Raw genomic sequence first — 16,177 nt, 5'->3', positions numbered from 1 at the left:
TGGGAGGGCTTCAGCTTTTCCTCATGAACTTCCTAAGAATGATTGTTTACATTTATTAGCTGTTTATATTCATTTTAGTGAACACACATACGTGGGTGTACTCCCCAAGGAACATTTATATTTCGGCACAACGCATAGTAAGATGGTCAGACGAGATATAGGTTATCTGTGCCTCTAATCGGTGCTAGTGAAGTGTTGTGCTCATTTCCTGCTAGCCAGTTTTAGCAACCAGATTGCGCGCCTTAATTAAGCCTATTGCCACTGTTCTAGGTTGGCAGCTGCTTCCGAGTATCTCATTGATTGAATTCTGAGGTTTTGCATGACAAAACCACAAGTTGATTAGGAGACACGCTGTAGTGGAGGACACCACATCAATCTTGACCACTTGGGGACCTTTACCGCCGAGTAACTCATCGGAGAGGATATCTCAAACATTTTCCAGTATCTATATATGTTTCTATGTATGTCTTTAACCTTTTTTCCTTCAACTTGGGTCACTGTGTAATACATGTCCTAGTGGGCGGAGCATGGTCTGGAGAGGACCATATATGAAAGTAACTTTTGGACCAACATAACTAGGGTCACAAGGTATGTGACCGAAGTTATGTGCCATTCTTGTACTAACCTGTTTCATGCAAACCTGAGTCGCTGGGTACATGTCACTAGGTTTGTGCCACTCTTCGATAAACGTCCTTCACGCTAATTTGTGCCATTGGATATGTTCCACTGCGTATGTACCCCATTACTTGAGCACCTCTGACACCAGAAAGAGCTGCTGCGTATGTACCGCTCTACAGTGCACCTCTCTGATGCCGACTTGGTTCACTGAACCACGTCACTGGGTATGAGCCGCTCCGCGCTTCTCATTGTTGGATCTGGAGGACAATCCCACCGCTGTCCGCCAGTTATTGTATCTTGCTGTTGAGTGCGGGAGTTGGTCGACATTGAGGAGGATTTTGAGATGAAAACTGGAGGACTATTTACAGCAAGAATACAAAGCAATTAACAGTACTGAAGTCATTGATGGCCGGCAGCAAGTCGGAAGCTGCGGCCCGTGGCAAGAAGCCCGAACGAGATGAATGAATAAAGGAATGCTCTTCTCTGCTCCCTGTCTCTGGCTTTTAACCCCTTAGGTGTCTCGGGGTCACGTGATTTTTGGCCAGTCGACGAGGCCGCTCAGGTGTTGTCGTTTTCTTCCAATGGTAGGCGCCCGTGAGAGTGCAGTCACGTTCGGCTCAGTGGGTCGCTCCGTGGGCTTCACTGTCCGAGGGATGACTTGCCCTGGTATTGCTTCCAGGTCTGCAAGTGCTGTCACAATCGGCAGATGGTGTGGCTTCGAGGGCTTCACGGTGACTTACAGCCGGCGTTGCCTTGGTGTTGCATCCCCGTCTGAAAGCGCTCACCTGGAGGAGCCGGGTTGTTTTCGAGCGACCTGTCAGAGCTGCAAAATAACTTCGCTCGGGACCCAGATTACCTGGAACGGTGCCAGGCTCCCGTTGCACTTTCGGGAAGAGTCAAGCAGCGGGACAATAGCTCCACGTGCGGCACACGAGGTGGGGGCCACGAACTTGTCTGAACGTGCTGCGCCTCGGGAACGTGGTAGATGCGCTTCTGCGCACTTTAGGTGCGACGGCGATTCGATGTGGTCTGATGAACTCGAAGGATGCGAGGAAAAGGGCCCGTATCTAACATCATCAATGAGAAAAAAATTCCGTTCAAATATATCGGGTACTAGGCGGAATCTAGACAGCGTCATAGATATCAAGATGACCATCCTGAACATATACTCCGCCATGCGCGGACTTCACTGTGGCGGTGGTAGAGGGCACAGCGTGTCTAGATAGATGTACAAAACAGGAGTCCGACTGCACACACACCTCACACGTTTCGCGTTTCGGCTGAAGCAATAGGGCATGTAACCACATTACTTCGATGCTAAGCGCCTTAACATCGATGTTTATGATGAGAGGTGTTCTGCCATAAATTTTTATCAGCACTACTTAAGCTGGCTTGGCTATGCCCACTTATTTCAAGGCAACCAAACAGGTCCACTTGCGGGAGAAAGCATTTTAGATCCTGTGTCACGTGGACCATAGGCGTTGTGTACGGGATTATACTTACGCGCGGAAGGCTATATATCTAGCAAACAGGCCATTATATGAATGCTGGGGCAAAAAAAAACATGATCGTTCCATGAAAAATAAAGCCATATCAAGTTTTTCGGAACATTGTCCGCCCTGTGCTTGTGACACCTTCCTTCTTAGTGTCTGCATTATGGGTAAGATTCGTGACAGGATTCTGTGCGAGCTTTTTATATGAAAAGAAAGATAAGGCTTGTGTCAGTGAGAAGTCCACAGTGTTACACCGGAATAAACAAAAGGTATTTGCAGCTTTTAGGTTGTTCTTATATGCACTGCAAGGTGACTAAGGCGCTCCTTTCCAGTAATGCTTTGTGCGGTCTTTGACACAGCGACAAATAAATTTAATTGCGGCTTCATGCTTTTCCTGCGGCTTCTTCCTTTGTCTCGTCTAATATGTGCCTTACCAATCCAGCAAGTATGAACAATCTAGCCCAGTAGCGTCCTATTAAGCCTTGCTATACAAAATTGTATTTTCTTGAGAAAATAATTACAAAAGCCTTTTGTCGAGTAATAGGCCTAAAGAAAGCTTTTTATAAAAACAAAGCCTGGCTGCGATATTATGTAGCGTAGTTGTCGCCTATCATATATCCTATATGTATACACCGTGCAGTTCGAGATATAATTTATGAACACCAATAAAAAACGTCTCAATTTCAGGGTACTTGCTTCATAAAAGATGATAATCATTGAAAATATTTTGAAACACTGCTTAAAATTGCAGTGAATTTTTTCGCTTCTTCAGCTAGTCAGATTCTCTAAATTTTTGATAACGTTGTACTTGATTTACTAATTGATAGCTTATATATATGCGCCGGTTCATTTATAAACAAACTTTAACGTCAATTTCTGCTTTGCACAAATTTCTGGTGCTTGGCGCGAGCCCAGACAAAAAACTTGTTTCTCTTCCGCCGAGAGTTATTTGCAGGTGTTGCTATGAGCTCTTCAAACAAAGCAATTGATCCCCATGCTATCTTCATCGTAAACACTGCTGGTATTTTCATATTCTCGCCTATTCATCACAAATAACGATGCTAAGAAAAGTATAGGCCGTACAAACATTATACATTGCGACTAATTTTGTTCTGTTCGTAAAAAAAGAACATGCTCTCTTCCACAAAACGACTCATCATTGGATGCTGTGTCGTACATGATACAGTAATAAATGGTTGTCTCATAGATCCACCTGATTGATTTTCTGGTTTGAAACATAGCAGTAGGCTAATAAAAAAGAAGAAACAACCTGGTTATTTTTGCACGGTGATTTCAAGCGTATAATTAATTACAAAGAAGGCGCCAAATAAAACAACAGACGAAGGAAGGAGACACGAGACAACCACGTAGGCGCTACGTGGTTGTCTCGTGTCTCCTTCCTTCATCTGTTGTTTTATTTGGCGCCTTCTTTGTAATCATGCATAACCTACTCGCCCACCAGCCCGTGCTATAAACTAGCGTATAAATTGCGAAAATAATATCTTTATTTACAAGATTGCTGCAGATTGTATGACCAGCTGCCGCTGTGCATATTTCAAAGAAAATATCTCAAGTTTTATTTCCAGTGCTGCAGTCGCTAAAGATTTCTTCGCAAGGTAACATATTCCAAGTGAACATATGTATTAAATATAATTCACTATGCGGTTAGTGAAAGCGAAGAGACATATTTCGCTCGCAGCCTAGTAGGCGTAGTGTCTAGATGTGACGTTTCAAGTCTGTTCTTCTTTTAATTACTCATTCACTTTTCCCGTGCAGGGTAGCAAACAACACATCTTACTGGTTTAGCTCCCTGCATTTCCATTCTTTTTCACTTTTCTCTCGCTATAAGGTAAGAGGTTAAACGAGTTTGTTTTTTGCAGATACAGTTGAAACTCGATTTAACGAAGTTATGACCACACTGGAGTTATTCCGTTAAATCAAAAGCTCGGAAAAATCGCGTAAGAGACATTTAGGTCCTTCGAAAACCTAAAATTATAACGTCGCGACACCCAAAACGTACCGCGGCGTTGTATTTGCCGCTAACCTATGCCTTCACGTGCAAAAAAAAGTCGGCGAGGGCAGCCCAACCACCACCGCCCCCAGCGCAATGTTACGGTATGTGAGAACGCTGGCGACTGCTCAGTCCGTTCCGTGCACGGGCGTGGCGTTCAGCCTCGTCAAAATAAAGCTAGGGCCGTGACTTTAACTCGATAGCGTTAGAGTGCACGTTCGAAGATAAACACGCCTGCGTCATAATTAGCAAGAATTCACAGCTTTTGTTTATTCATTTATATGTGGAAAAGCTTCGCTAATCGGATTTAATGCAAGCTAGCTTCGTTATTTCGGGTAGATAACATTGAACCCTATGGGTACTTGCCGGGGAACAAAAATTTCTTCGTTAGATAGAAAATTTCGTAAAATCGGGTTTCGTTAGATCAAGTTTTATTGTATGACAACTGAATTTTCTGCAGTTAAGCGAATGCTGACATTTACATTTAGGTAATGTTGAAAGAGGATTAGGACGAGAATTTAGCACGCAATGTCGCTTGTCTCCCTCAGAAAATGCAATAGTGGCCTCAGAAACGTTCTTTTGTCTAATACAGAGGGTTGTATAGCGCCAAACGAAAGGACCACCGGAGGAGTCAAGATAATGACCGAAGGCGCTAAATTTGTGGTAGACCGCAATAAAGTAAGAAGAGAAGCGGGCTAGCACACTTACCCTGGACAACTTGATCATCGACAGCAGAGCCGCTAGCCGTCAACTGTAGAGAAGTGGCGGTCTGGCTAACCACCTTGAGCACAAATCCTTCCAGGTGAGCTGCGAAGACAAGTACGAAAAAGATCCAGCTCAGGCGTCAGGACCCACGCGAAAGTACGAAATGCAGAATAGCGGCCCCATCGCACTCGAGTTCAAGTGAATATTGGGCCAGCTGGTTTACGCTGTACATGGTAAAAAATTTCTCAGTTTCACCCAAAAGACGAAGAATCGATTGCTATAGCAAATTAGTAGACAGCTATACCATGTAAGGATAGTAGATTTATCGGCCGTATAAACATAGAAACATTCACTTACTATCTGAATTGACAAGAATGGCGTTAGCGCGCACAAGCAAACATGAACACATCACACTCGATGAGCGCGTACATTCGCTGTGAAAAAGATCGTCTGAGCGAGCGCGCCAGCAGTAGCGAGCGAATTGAGCTTTTTGCGTTATATCGTTTTGGCACAAGAGCGGCGACAACGCAGCGCGCACAAACGTATGAGCCGTCTGCAGATTCTTTTCAACATACGGCGCGCGCGGCCGTGCAAAGTAGGCGCTTGTTGGCGGAGTCGAAGCCGACCCCCTCTCTCCCGCGCTGCCTCCCCACTTCCCTTTATGTATGGGGCGCGAGATCGCGATCGTCAGTTCCCCTTGCTACCGGTTGCGAAATGCTCAGTTGCTCCCACAGCAGAACGCCGCCCCCCTCCCTCCCTCCCATCACTCCACGTCCTATCGCGCGACGGAAAGCGACGCATTCGCTCTCCGCTTTCTTCCTTCGCGCGCGCCAGATGGAGCCGCGATCGTCACTCGCACATGCAGCCTATGATGGGCGTCGACGGTGTCATCGCATTTAAACTTTATACCGAATGTCACGGCGACGACGACGGCGAAACTGCGCCTGGAGTGTCCATATAATTGCTTTCGCAACAAAAATTAGCAGTTTCTCCTGAAGGGAGAATCATTGACAAAGATAGCAAGGTTTACCGTTATGCTTCGGCTCCTGAGACGGTGTTCTAACTATGCGCGGGTATGACATGTTGACGTAACGTGGTACGCAAGGCAATGCTTCTGGGTCGAAGGAACAGCGTCTCGGCATCTACCAGGCGTCTCACAACGCTGGCAGATCAGGAGCGCAGTGGGGGGCGTTACAGACGTCCCAGACTGATGGATCTGGAGATGAGACCGATGTGAAATCATCGGCAACACTCTGGGCCCAATGCCAGAATAGATAACGTTAGCTTAATTGACGTTACTGTCCGTTCGGCTCAGACCAGTGCACACACAGTGAAGTTCAACAGGAACGTTAGTGTGCTTATAGCGCACGTGGGCCCGACACTCATTGTTTTTTGCAGCCAAACGTACTCCGCGTCTATTGCAGACACACTGATCCTCCGCGCGCGAGCCATGGAAGCGCCATCGCACGCACCAGTAGGACCGCACGAACGCGGAGAAATCCATGGCGGAAATGTGGCTCGAGCACGCGTATAAACGTGAACGCCCGTAAGAGATTGCGAACGACAGATGAAGGCAAAGGAAATGAGAGGATGCGCGAAGTCCTATCGCAGCAGGGGTGTCACATAGTCTTATGGTGCAGCACATCTTAGCGTTATTAAAGTTGATTCTTTTTCTAAATTGCTTCCATAGTTCTTTCTGATAGAAGATCGCTATGTTTATCGCACTAAAATTTCTTTTTAGTATCTGATCGCTGATACGCAGATATTGATCCAGTGGTGTAAGAAGAATTTGTGATTTTGGCAGCAATCTGCAATTCGAAGTCTTCACCTCCGCGCAACTAGTGAGGTACTCACAATAGCTAACTCAGGGAAAAGATTTCTCTAGCTTCCACAAGAGTTCTTAGATGTTTGTTTGACGGTACACTAAATATAAGAAATTCTTCAAATGATACTGATAATGTAGGATTTCAAGTGGCACGACAAAATGCTATCCGAAAGTAAGAAGGGTAAAGATTAAGGGAATAGAAACATTTGCTAACAACTGGTGCCCTATACCCAAACTATTTTAATCCAAATGTCAGCTCAATTGGTCTTCCATTTTAGCCAACTCGCAGGCTGTTTATTGTTAACTCAATGGGCTGTTCTTGGCAAAAAATATGCAAGTCAAGCGCAAGTCAAGTGATGCGAAGCATACAATTCTGTTTACGTTTATGTTATGTGACGTGTGTGCTAATGAAATGTTTTTGTTTACTCATCACAGAGGTCACAAGTTAATTGTCATGCTATTTCTATGTTTAGGCACTACCTCGGCTCACAAGTGATGCCGAAATACAAACTTCCAAGCAGGTGGATTCACAATGCGAGACGTACGCGCCGCGATGTCACAAGGACGAAGACAATGTATGCTGCTTGTGGAGGGAATAATGGCGATGACAGGCGTAAACACAAGCACGACAAGTATGATGCAACATTCTGGGAATCTGTAGCTCTTGCGCCATAGTGGGACATAGCCATTCTGGTGGACTGGCAATGAATGAAACTCCCCCATGCAAATACCGAATGACTAAATCAACCAAACTAAAAGAAATCAAATAATCGGTCAAATAAGTCAATATTCGAGTAACAGACCGGCGTACTTTAGAGATACCTGTGAACTAACATTGCAACTTCGGCTTTTATGTACGAATCGTAATGGGCCATGCCCATTTTGGATGATTGCTCATCAACGGGCACACACCCACTGACGAATTGTGAGTTTTTAAATCAATGCAAGATTGTAATAAAAATCTGTTAAATATAATTCACCATTCTATTAACAAAGCGGTTTGCTTTAAAGTTGTCTTGAGTCGATATATATGTCCAAGTTTTACGTAAGAAGTGATTTTTTTTTTTTTGCCCGAGAAGTGGTGTGCGTACTTTGTTAGCATACAAACGTTCTATCAGCCCATTCGTTGGTACTTTCGTTCGCAGCACGTATAATATTTGCATACATCTCCAGAATAATATCCGCCGAGACAGCACCAGACCCAGCAGCAACCAGGCAGTGACGCGAAACGCGGTAAAGTAGGCAAAGAAAGCTTCGTTTCAAAGACGCTTCAGTACCAGCAGATGAAATTATGGGAAAAATGAGGCAAGGTTTGGGTACCGGCTAGTTGGTATTCCATTGTTTCAAACATCACTTACAGCGCCTTATCCTTTAATGCGCTGTAAGTGATGTTTCAAACTATGGGAAAACGTCTCTTTATTTCGCGGCTAAATATCAGAGAGAAATATTAGTAGTGTAAGAAGATGATTTATTATAAGGCACTAGGCACAGTCTAGTCGCACTGGCAGTAGGCGAACGCTGATCGCGCGCACAGCCGACACGAGAGCGCCTTCTTCGTCTTCCTCTTCACCACAATGGCCCCCGGGAGAGAAGAGGAGCCATCCTGGCGACTTACGGCGTAGGTAGGATGAGGGGGTCATAGTACGGTTTAAGTCGGTTGACATGAACCGTGTCACGCCCGCGTTGCCTATGGTCGGGTGAAGGTGTCACAGGTTCTACAACATAGGTGACAGCGGAAGTACGGTCTATGACGCGGTAGGGGCCATCATAGCGTGCAAGGAGTTTGTTCGAAAGGCCAGGGCTGTGAGGTGGGACCCACAACCAAACAAGGGAACCAGTCGGGAAAACTGGTGTAAGCGCTCCACTGTCACGCCGCAGCTTTTGACGACCTTGAGCAGCGGTCGTAAGGGTTCGCGCGAGCTGCCTACAGTCCTCGGCGTATTTGGCGGCTTCAGACACAGGCGTGCATTCGGAAGCGTCGGGTCGGTATGGGAGCATTGTTTCCATAGTACACGAGGGCTCTCGTCCTTACAGCAGATAAAAAGGGCGAAAAGCCAGTGGTAGCTTGTGTGGCCGTATTATAGGCATACGTGACGAACGGCAAAACAGTGTCCCAGTTACTGTGATCCGAGGCGACGTACATAGTCAACATGTCACCGAGTGTGCGGTTGAACCTCTCTGTCAAGCCGTTCGTTTGCGGGTGGTAGGGTAGGACTTGCGGTGAACGATGCTGCATGCTGCGAGAAGGGCTTGGATGACTTCGGACAAGAAGACACGTCCCCTGCCGCTGAGCAGTTCGCGTGGTGCGCCATGTCGAAGAACGAAGTTCCGCAAGATGAAGAACGCAACTTCGCGCGCAGAGGCCGCCGGGAGTGCGGCAGTCTCGGCGTAGCGCGTCAAGTGGTCGACACCTACAATTATCCATCGGTTACCCGAGGAGCTGCAGGGAAGTGGCCAACATAGGTCTATGCCGACGCGATCGAAGGGCCGAGCCGGGCAGGGCAGCGGCTGTAGCTCACCAGGAGGGCGCTGTGGAATTTTACGCCGTTGGCACGCCGTGCAAGCGCGCACGTACTGGCGCACGAAGTGATACATGCCGTGCCAGTAGAAACGCTGCCTTAGCCGAGTATACGTTTTCAGAACACCGGCGTGACCATTATGAGGAGCAGCATGAAAATAAGCGCATATGTCAGAACGCATGTGTCGTGGTATCACCAGGAGCCATTTGCGACCATCAGGCAAATAATTTCTGCGGTAAAGAACGTTGTCGCGGACAGTAAAGTGAGCGGCTTGGCGACGAAGTGTTCGAGAAGAGGGTGTGGCGGATGGGCCGTGGAGGAAATTCAGCATAGTTGAAAGCAGGGGATCCTTACGCTGCTCGTCCGGCATATCAGCGACGTTGAAGGCTGACATGGATGTGAAGAGCGGAGACATTGAAGCCACATCACAAGGTAGCGGCGATCGGGAAAGCGCATCGGCGTCAGAGTGCTTTCTGCCCGATCGGTAGACAACGCGGATATCATATTCTTGTAAGCGGAGTGCCCATCGGCCTAGGCAACCTGACGGATCCTTCAACGAGGACAGCCAGCAAAGTGAATGGTGGTCGGTGACAATGTCAAAAGGGCGACCATATAGGTATGGACGAAATTTGACGAGCGCCCAAATAATGGCCAAGCACTCCTTTTCTGTTACTGAGTAGTTGGCTTCTGCCTTCTTTAATGTGCGGCTCGCATATGCGACGACGTACTCGTCATAGCCGTCTTTCCGTTGTGCGAGGACTGCACCAAGTCCGATACCGCTGGCGTCCGTATGTACCTCTGTAGGCGCTGTGGGATCGTAGTGTCGAAGAATCGGTCGCGAAGTAAGTAGGCGACGTAGTTGCTGGAAGGCTTCGCCACAGGAAGTTGACCACGCGGAGATGCCGTTGGTAGCGGTAAGCAAATTGGTCAGTGGTGCGATGATAGTCGCAAAATTGCGCACAAAACGCCGAAAGTAAGAGCAGAGCCCTATAATGCTGCGGAGCGCCTTAAGAGTAGTGGGCGTCGGAAACTCTGCTACCGCGCGAAGCTTGGCTGGGTCAGGAAGCACACCGTCCTTCGATACAACGTGACCCAATATTATTAACTTTCGAGCAGCAAAGCGGCACTTTTTGATGTTAAGTTGGAGGCCAGCAGAGGTAAGGCAGGTCAGTATCTCACGCAAGCGAACGAGGTGCGTCGGGAAATCTGGCGAAAACACCACGATATCATCAAGGTAGCACAGACATGTTTTCTACTTGTAGTTGCGAAGGATGGTGTCCATCATACGTTCGAAAGTAGCGGGCGCGTTGCAGAGCCCGAATGGCATTACGGTAAATTCGTACAAGCCATCGGGAGTGATGAAAGCTGTCTTCTCAGAGTCATCATCTGCCATCGGCACTTGCCAATAGCCGGAGCGAAGATCCAAAGATGAGAAGTACTCCGCGCCTTGCAAGGAGTCGAGGGTGTCATCTATCCGAGGCAGCGGATAGACATCTTTACGAGTGATCTTATTGAGTCGACGGTAATCCACACAGAAGCGTATTGACCCGTCCTTCTTGCGTACTAATACTACAGGAGACGCCCAAGGACTGTGGGAAGGGCGAATGACGCCACGGTGCAGCATGTCGTCGACCTGCTCGTTAATGATCTGTCGCTCGGCTGTCAACACGCGGTATGGTCGCTGGCGTAAAGGAGGATGGGAACCAGTGTGTACGCTGTGAGTGACGGTTGCCGTACGCCCCAGAGATAGTTGGTCACAGTCAAACGACGAGCGAAAATTCTGAAGAAGCGCGAGGACTTGCTGGCGATATGGAGGCGGCAAATCGGCGTCTACGACAGATTCAAGAACGTCTGACGACGACGACGACAATGATGATGATGATGTGCACGGCACGGGAGAAGTGAGGGCGTCGAGTTCATAACAGGCCGTGTCGTCGGAAACATCGAGAATGTGAAGCGGGGCAAGGGGCTGAAGACGACCGAGTGATTCGTCGCGCAGTAACGTCACGTGGTAGTGAGACGGGTTACACACAAGCATTGAGGATAATCCAGACACAGTGGTGAGGACGGCAAATGGGAGAGGTAGGGCCTTGCGACGTAGAAAAATCGGTGACGGTGTAAAAAGTACTGTAGCGTCTGGCGCGGTAGAGCAAGAGACGTGCACAAGCACACACATGTCGGGTGGTATGTCCGTATCGGACACAATAGTGAGCTTGGGGGCTTTTTCTTCAGAGGGGTCAGGCAGCGGAGCATCGGCAAGCGGGAAGAGCGCCACTTCGGCCCGGGCACAGTCAATGATGGCACGATGGTGAGACAAGAAGTCCCAGCCGAGAATAATGTCATGTGAACATGATGACAACACGAGAAATTCAACAACATAGACAATGCCGTCGATGACCACCCTTGCAGTACATTGAGCAAGCGGGGCTATATGCTGCGCAGTCGCGGTGCTTAGAAGCATACCAGCTAACGGCGTTGTGACCTTATGGAGGCTGCGACAAAGCTTTTCGTCGATAACAGAAACTGCAGCCCCAGTATCAATAAGCGCAATTGCGGCGGTTCCTTCGACCAAAACGTCCAATAAATTGCGTGGCGACTGTGCAAGGCCTGTGCAGGCCTTGTAGCTTGCAGTTCGTGCCTGCGGAACTGCAGTAACTAGTTTCCCTCGCTAGGTGACTGGCGGCGACCTAAGGGGGAAAGTGAGCGACGACGTGGTGATGGCGAACGATGGGTGCCGACAGGGCGTCGAGGAGGCGGCGAAAACTCGTGGTCGGGAAGCATCGCATGCCCGGTAGTATCGTGGGAATAGGCATATCCAGGCGGTGCGACAGTAGCGTTAGCAGATGGCATGCGACGATGGCAGAAGCGCGCAACGTGGCCGGCGACACCGCAAGCGAAGCATATGGGTCCGTTGTCGCGTGTGCGCCAAGGGGTTTGAACTGGGCGTCGAGATGGAATGGGAGGCGACGCGGGAGGAGGTGCAGCTTGAAGTCGCATTGGCGCCGGAAACGAGAACGTCGGCGGCGCAGGTCGCGCGGCGACTTCTGCATAGGTCAGAGGTGCAGCCACGGGAGGGCAGGGTTGGGCGAAAGGTAAAGACCCAGCAAGTTCCTCGCGAATGGCCCGCCTAATGGGAGCAGCCAGAGATGTGTCAGGCTGGGGAGGTCCATCGTTGAGAGGCAGCATAGACAATTGGCACGCCACCTCCTCACGAATGAAATCCTTAATCTCAACAGAGAGCGATGCTGCTGGCGTGGTGTTTGAGCGAAGCGTGAGGCCCGCGAGAGAGTCGCCAGGTGCGAGAGCGCTGCGCGCAAGAACCCTTTGTCGACGCAGCTCATCGAAGCTCTGGCAAAGAGTGACGACAGCTGCAACAGAAGTAGGGTTCCGCGCCAGGAGCATTTGAAATGCGTCGTCCTCGATGCCCTTGAGGATGTGCTTCACCTTGTCCTCTTCAGTCATGGTGGAATCGACACGGGCGCAAATATCAACGACATCCTCTATGTAACTAGTATAAGTCTCGCCGGGCTGTTGAGCGCGCTGGCGGAGGCGCTGTTCAGCACGGAGTTTTCGCAAGGCTGGGCGACCGAAGACTTCCGCGAATGCAGTTTTGAAAGCGGACCAGGTTTGCAGTTCCCGTTCGTGATTGTGGAACCAGAGGTTCGCAACGTCAGCAAGATAGAAGATGACGCTACGGAGCTTCGTCGGGTCATCCCACTTGTTGTGTTCACTGACGCGCTCGTAGGTAGAGAGCCAATCTTCTACGTCAGTCTCACCTGATCCGCTAAAAACAGGAGGGTCCCGCTGCCGTTGCACGGCGCCACACATGACAGGAGCGGCAGATGCGCCAAGCGGATTGTTGGGAGCGTCGTTCATAGTAGCGGCTGGAGCAGATGTTAAAGTTCGGCTGCGAAGCTCCAGGGTGAGGTCGGGGAGTGCAGCACCTTCCACCAAATGTAAGAAGATGATTTATTATAAGGCACTAGGCACAGTCTAGTCGCACTGGCAGTAGGCGAACGGTGATCGCGCGCACAGCCGGCACGAGAGCGCCTTCTTCGTCTTCCTCTTCACCACAGTTGTCAAGTATGCAAACGTTGCCAGAGATATCCTTTGTTGTCTTTTGAAGCAGTTTTGCCTTTATTCCCAAGCACTTCAGTAGAGCCACGAGTAGGTTCGGTCCAAATTCATAACGTTACCTGTAACTGGTGAAGGAAAGTTAAGTTGGCGTCGCCACTTGTTTTCAGCTTTTGTTTACTTTCTGGCTTACCGATCTTAAGTCACGGTTTAGAAGGCCTGTTTTAGACTCAGCAATGGTTCTTTTCTGATCTATAAAATGTTCTTCTAGAATACATTCAAAATATTGTCAAATGAGTGACATAAGTCGTGTCGCGCCTGCCATTATTTCTTATGACGCTGGCGTTTCGTCCACTTTCGCGTTATAAGTTAATTGTTCGGATAAAACTTGCGATGAACGTAACCACACGGGATAACACTGCTACTGTGCTGCACCTAAAATTGTAATTTGTGCAAGCTGCACGGTGGTACAGTTCTATAGTGGTGGCGTTTCCGAAAGCATTTGGAAGGCCATCACAGGAGATGCTGTAAGAGACGAGGAAGACGTGTGCTTTGCAATGACATCGTTTGAAAGCGATAGCTGCTGTGAGAGCCTGCCGCTGCCGCAGTAAATGGGTTCTGCACAAAATGAATCGTAGAAGTCACTGCCGATTTTGCGATGTCTGCTTCTAGCACATCCACACGTTCCGCAAGGCGCATCACGTGACTACAGGGCACGGATTGCTGTCCAACGGTGTCGATGCCCACGGTCAGCAAATGGCGGGTGGTTTGCCACATCCAGATCCTGGTAGCCGAAAACCACGGATTTAGCCCAGGATGCTTTGTTAGTATGACAACAAGCACTCTCCTTTTGCCAACATGGCCGTTTTTGAGAAGACAAATCCCCGTGGTCGTCCAATTCGGGGGAAATAATCTCCACAGCTGCCAAACAAACTTATATACTTCAAAACCTACCAACCTTATATACTTCGCAACACTTCTCTATGAGCAGTACCTCAGACGAGTGTGAGGTAGAGAGTACAGAATTATTTTACTGCCTGCTCACTTCGTGAATAGTGTGGATTGTCTTCACAACCAGAGCAACTGGGCAATGCGGAAATGTCCGCGGAGCGATCCATGGTGTGGGTGCTCTACTAGGACTCAACCTAAATTTAGCAGCACTTCATCATCATCATAATCGAAGGAAGGGCTCTCCCAGCGGTCTCTAATTACCCCTACCTTGCGCTAGCTTATTCCAACTTGCGCCAGCGGATTTCTTAATTTCATCATCCCACCTAATGTCCTGCAATCCTCGACTGCACTTCCCTTCTCTTGGGACAAATTCTGTACCTCGAATGGTACACCGGTTACCTGCCCGCCGCATTACGTGGCTTGGCCAGCTCCATTTTTTTTTCTTAACTTCACCTAGAGTATTGGAAATCACCATTTGCTCTCTGGTCCAAACCGAGCTCTTCCAGTCTCTAAATGCAACGCGTAACAAGTTTTGTTCCATCGATCTTTTCACGCTCCTTCACTTGTACTCAAGCTCCTTTGTTAACCTCCGAAATTTCTGGCCGATAAGTTTTTGCCCCCCCCCCCCCCCCGGGCTCAAATAATAACAGTCAAGTATACGGTAAAATACGTTCTACAATACGTGAAACATCACGCGCCGCAAATCTCAGCTGGCTGAACACCGCACTGCGAAATTGTGCGCGTAAAAAACGATAGTTTCAAAATGCTTGGGCGGGGGGGGGGGGGAAGCAAAATAACATGGATTCTATTATGGCGGCGTTATATTTCGCCTTAAACATTGTGTGTCCATTATCATTGCTGTTTGCCTTTCGACATGATCGCTGAGAGGTGTAGTGCGGCAACAAACATTGCATGACATTGATCTAGTGAATAGTGCGGTGCATAAACACTGAATGAGATCACGCATTGCAATAGTAATTAGAACAATTGTAGGCATCACATTTAGTTCTGTATAATATACATAACCTCTTCAAAAATGCTTCGGTTCACGTAGATTAAAACAGGCCCGTTGAATCTGCATTCATCTTGAAGGCAACGCCTTCCTTCACAAGTTACTGCCACTTTTCCGTATCCGCTATTTGTTAGTAGAACATCTCGTCGAACGTTTCTCTCCTTTCGTATAACGCTTGTCTCATATCGTCTAACGCGTTTATCTATCTCTCTAAACGCGGCGTATTCGTACACCTGATGCCTTACTCCGCTGTTTTTGTTCGCTTCGTCCAGAACTGGCATATGTTATTTATAACAACCTTGGAGTGGGGTGTAATAAGCAAATAGGGCTAGCGCAGGGACGGCTTTTTCGAATTGTGTACGATAGATATGTTCGGTGTAAGGCGTACCACTACTACTTTGTCAATGACTGGAAACTTGGTACGCTCCGTTCCAGGATCCGATGTTAAGACTAATTTTGTTCTGCATAAAATTGTGGAAGGAAGTATTCATGGGCTTCACCTACTATGTGGCATTACCTTCCACGTTCCAGCGATGCTAACATGTCATTTCGTGCCCTTTGCTGCACACAAGCAAACGGAAGGCTCGCATTTGCAGCGAATACAAATACTGTGCAGTACCACCTCTTACGCTTACATTGATTCCTTTGCCAGCTAAGCCGAGTTTGTAGGAGAAAGCTTTAGCTCGCGCCAAACTCCGATGCAACCTATTTAAGCGCATCACAAAAATTATTTTCTGAGATAACCCCTTGGTCAATTCTAAATTAATTTCTAGCATTTGAGAGATAAATTTAAGTTGTAGTAACTGTTGGAAGCTAAGTTTTAATTTAAGGTCTGTATTTTTTACAAGAGTTATGAAACTTGGTAACTTGGACAAAAGGAAAAGAACGAAGTTTGCAAGACGGTAACTGTGGCCCCCGAAAAACAGATATCTCAGTTCTGTAAAATGCATCGGTTAGAACATCCAAAGT

General features: G+C 48.1%; 1 protein-coding gene across 2 annotated transcripts in view; it reads right to left on the bottom strand.

The window, feature by feature from the left end:
• The window catches only part of LOC126529843 (cell adhesion molecule Dscam1-like), a 1,068,543-nt gene that overhangs the window by 473,095 nt on the left and 579,271 nt on the right, over nucleotides 1-16,177 (bottom strand). For both annotated transcript variants that reach the window (XM_055070116.2, XM_055070117.2), the window contains exon 30: nucleotides 4,831-4,929. In XM_055070116.2, the coding sequence (XP_054926091.1) occupies nucleotides 4,831-4,929 (99 nt within the window). The remainder of the gene's footprint in view (nucleotides 1-4,830; nucleotides 4,930-16,177) is intronic.

The sequence above is a fragment of the Dermacentor andersoni genome, chromosome 5, assembly GCF_023375885.2.
Source record: "Dermacentor andersoni chromosome 5, qqDerAnde1_hic_scaffold, whole genome shotgun sequence".
NCBI classification, from domain to species: Eukaryota; Metazoa; Arthropoda; class Arachnida; order Ixodida; family Ixodidae; genus Dermacentor; species Dermacentor andersoni.
The sequence above is the reverse complement of the archived record's forward strand: the minus strand, read 5'-3'. Positions and strand labels throughout refer to the sequence as shown.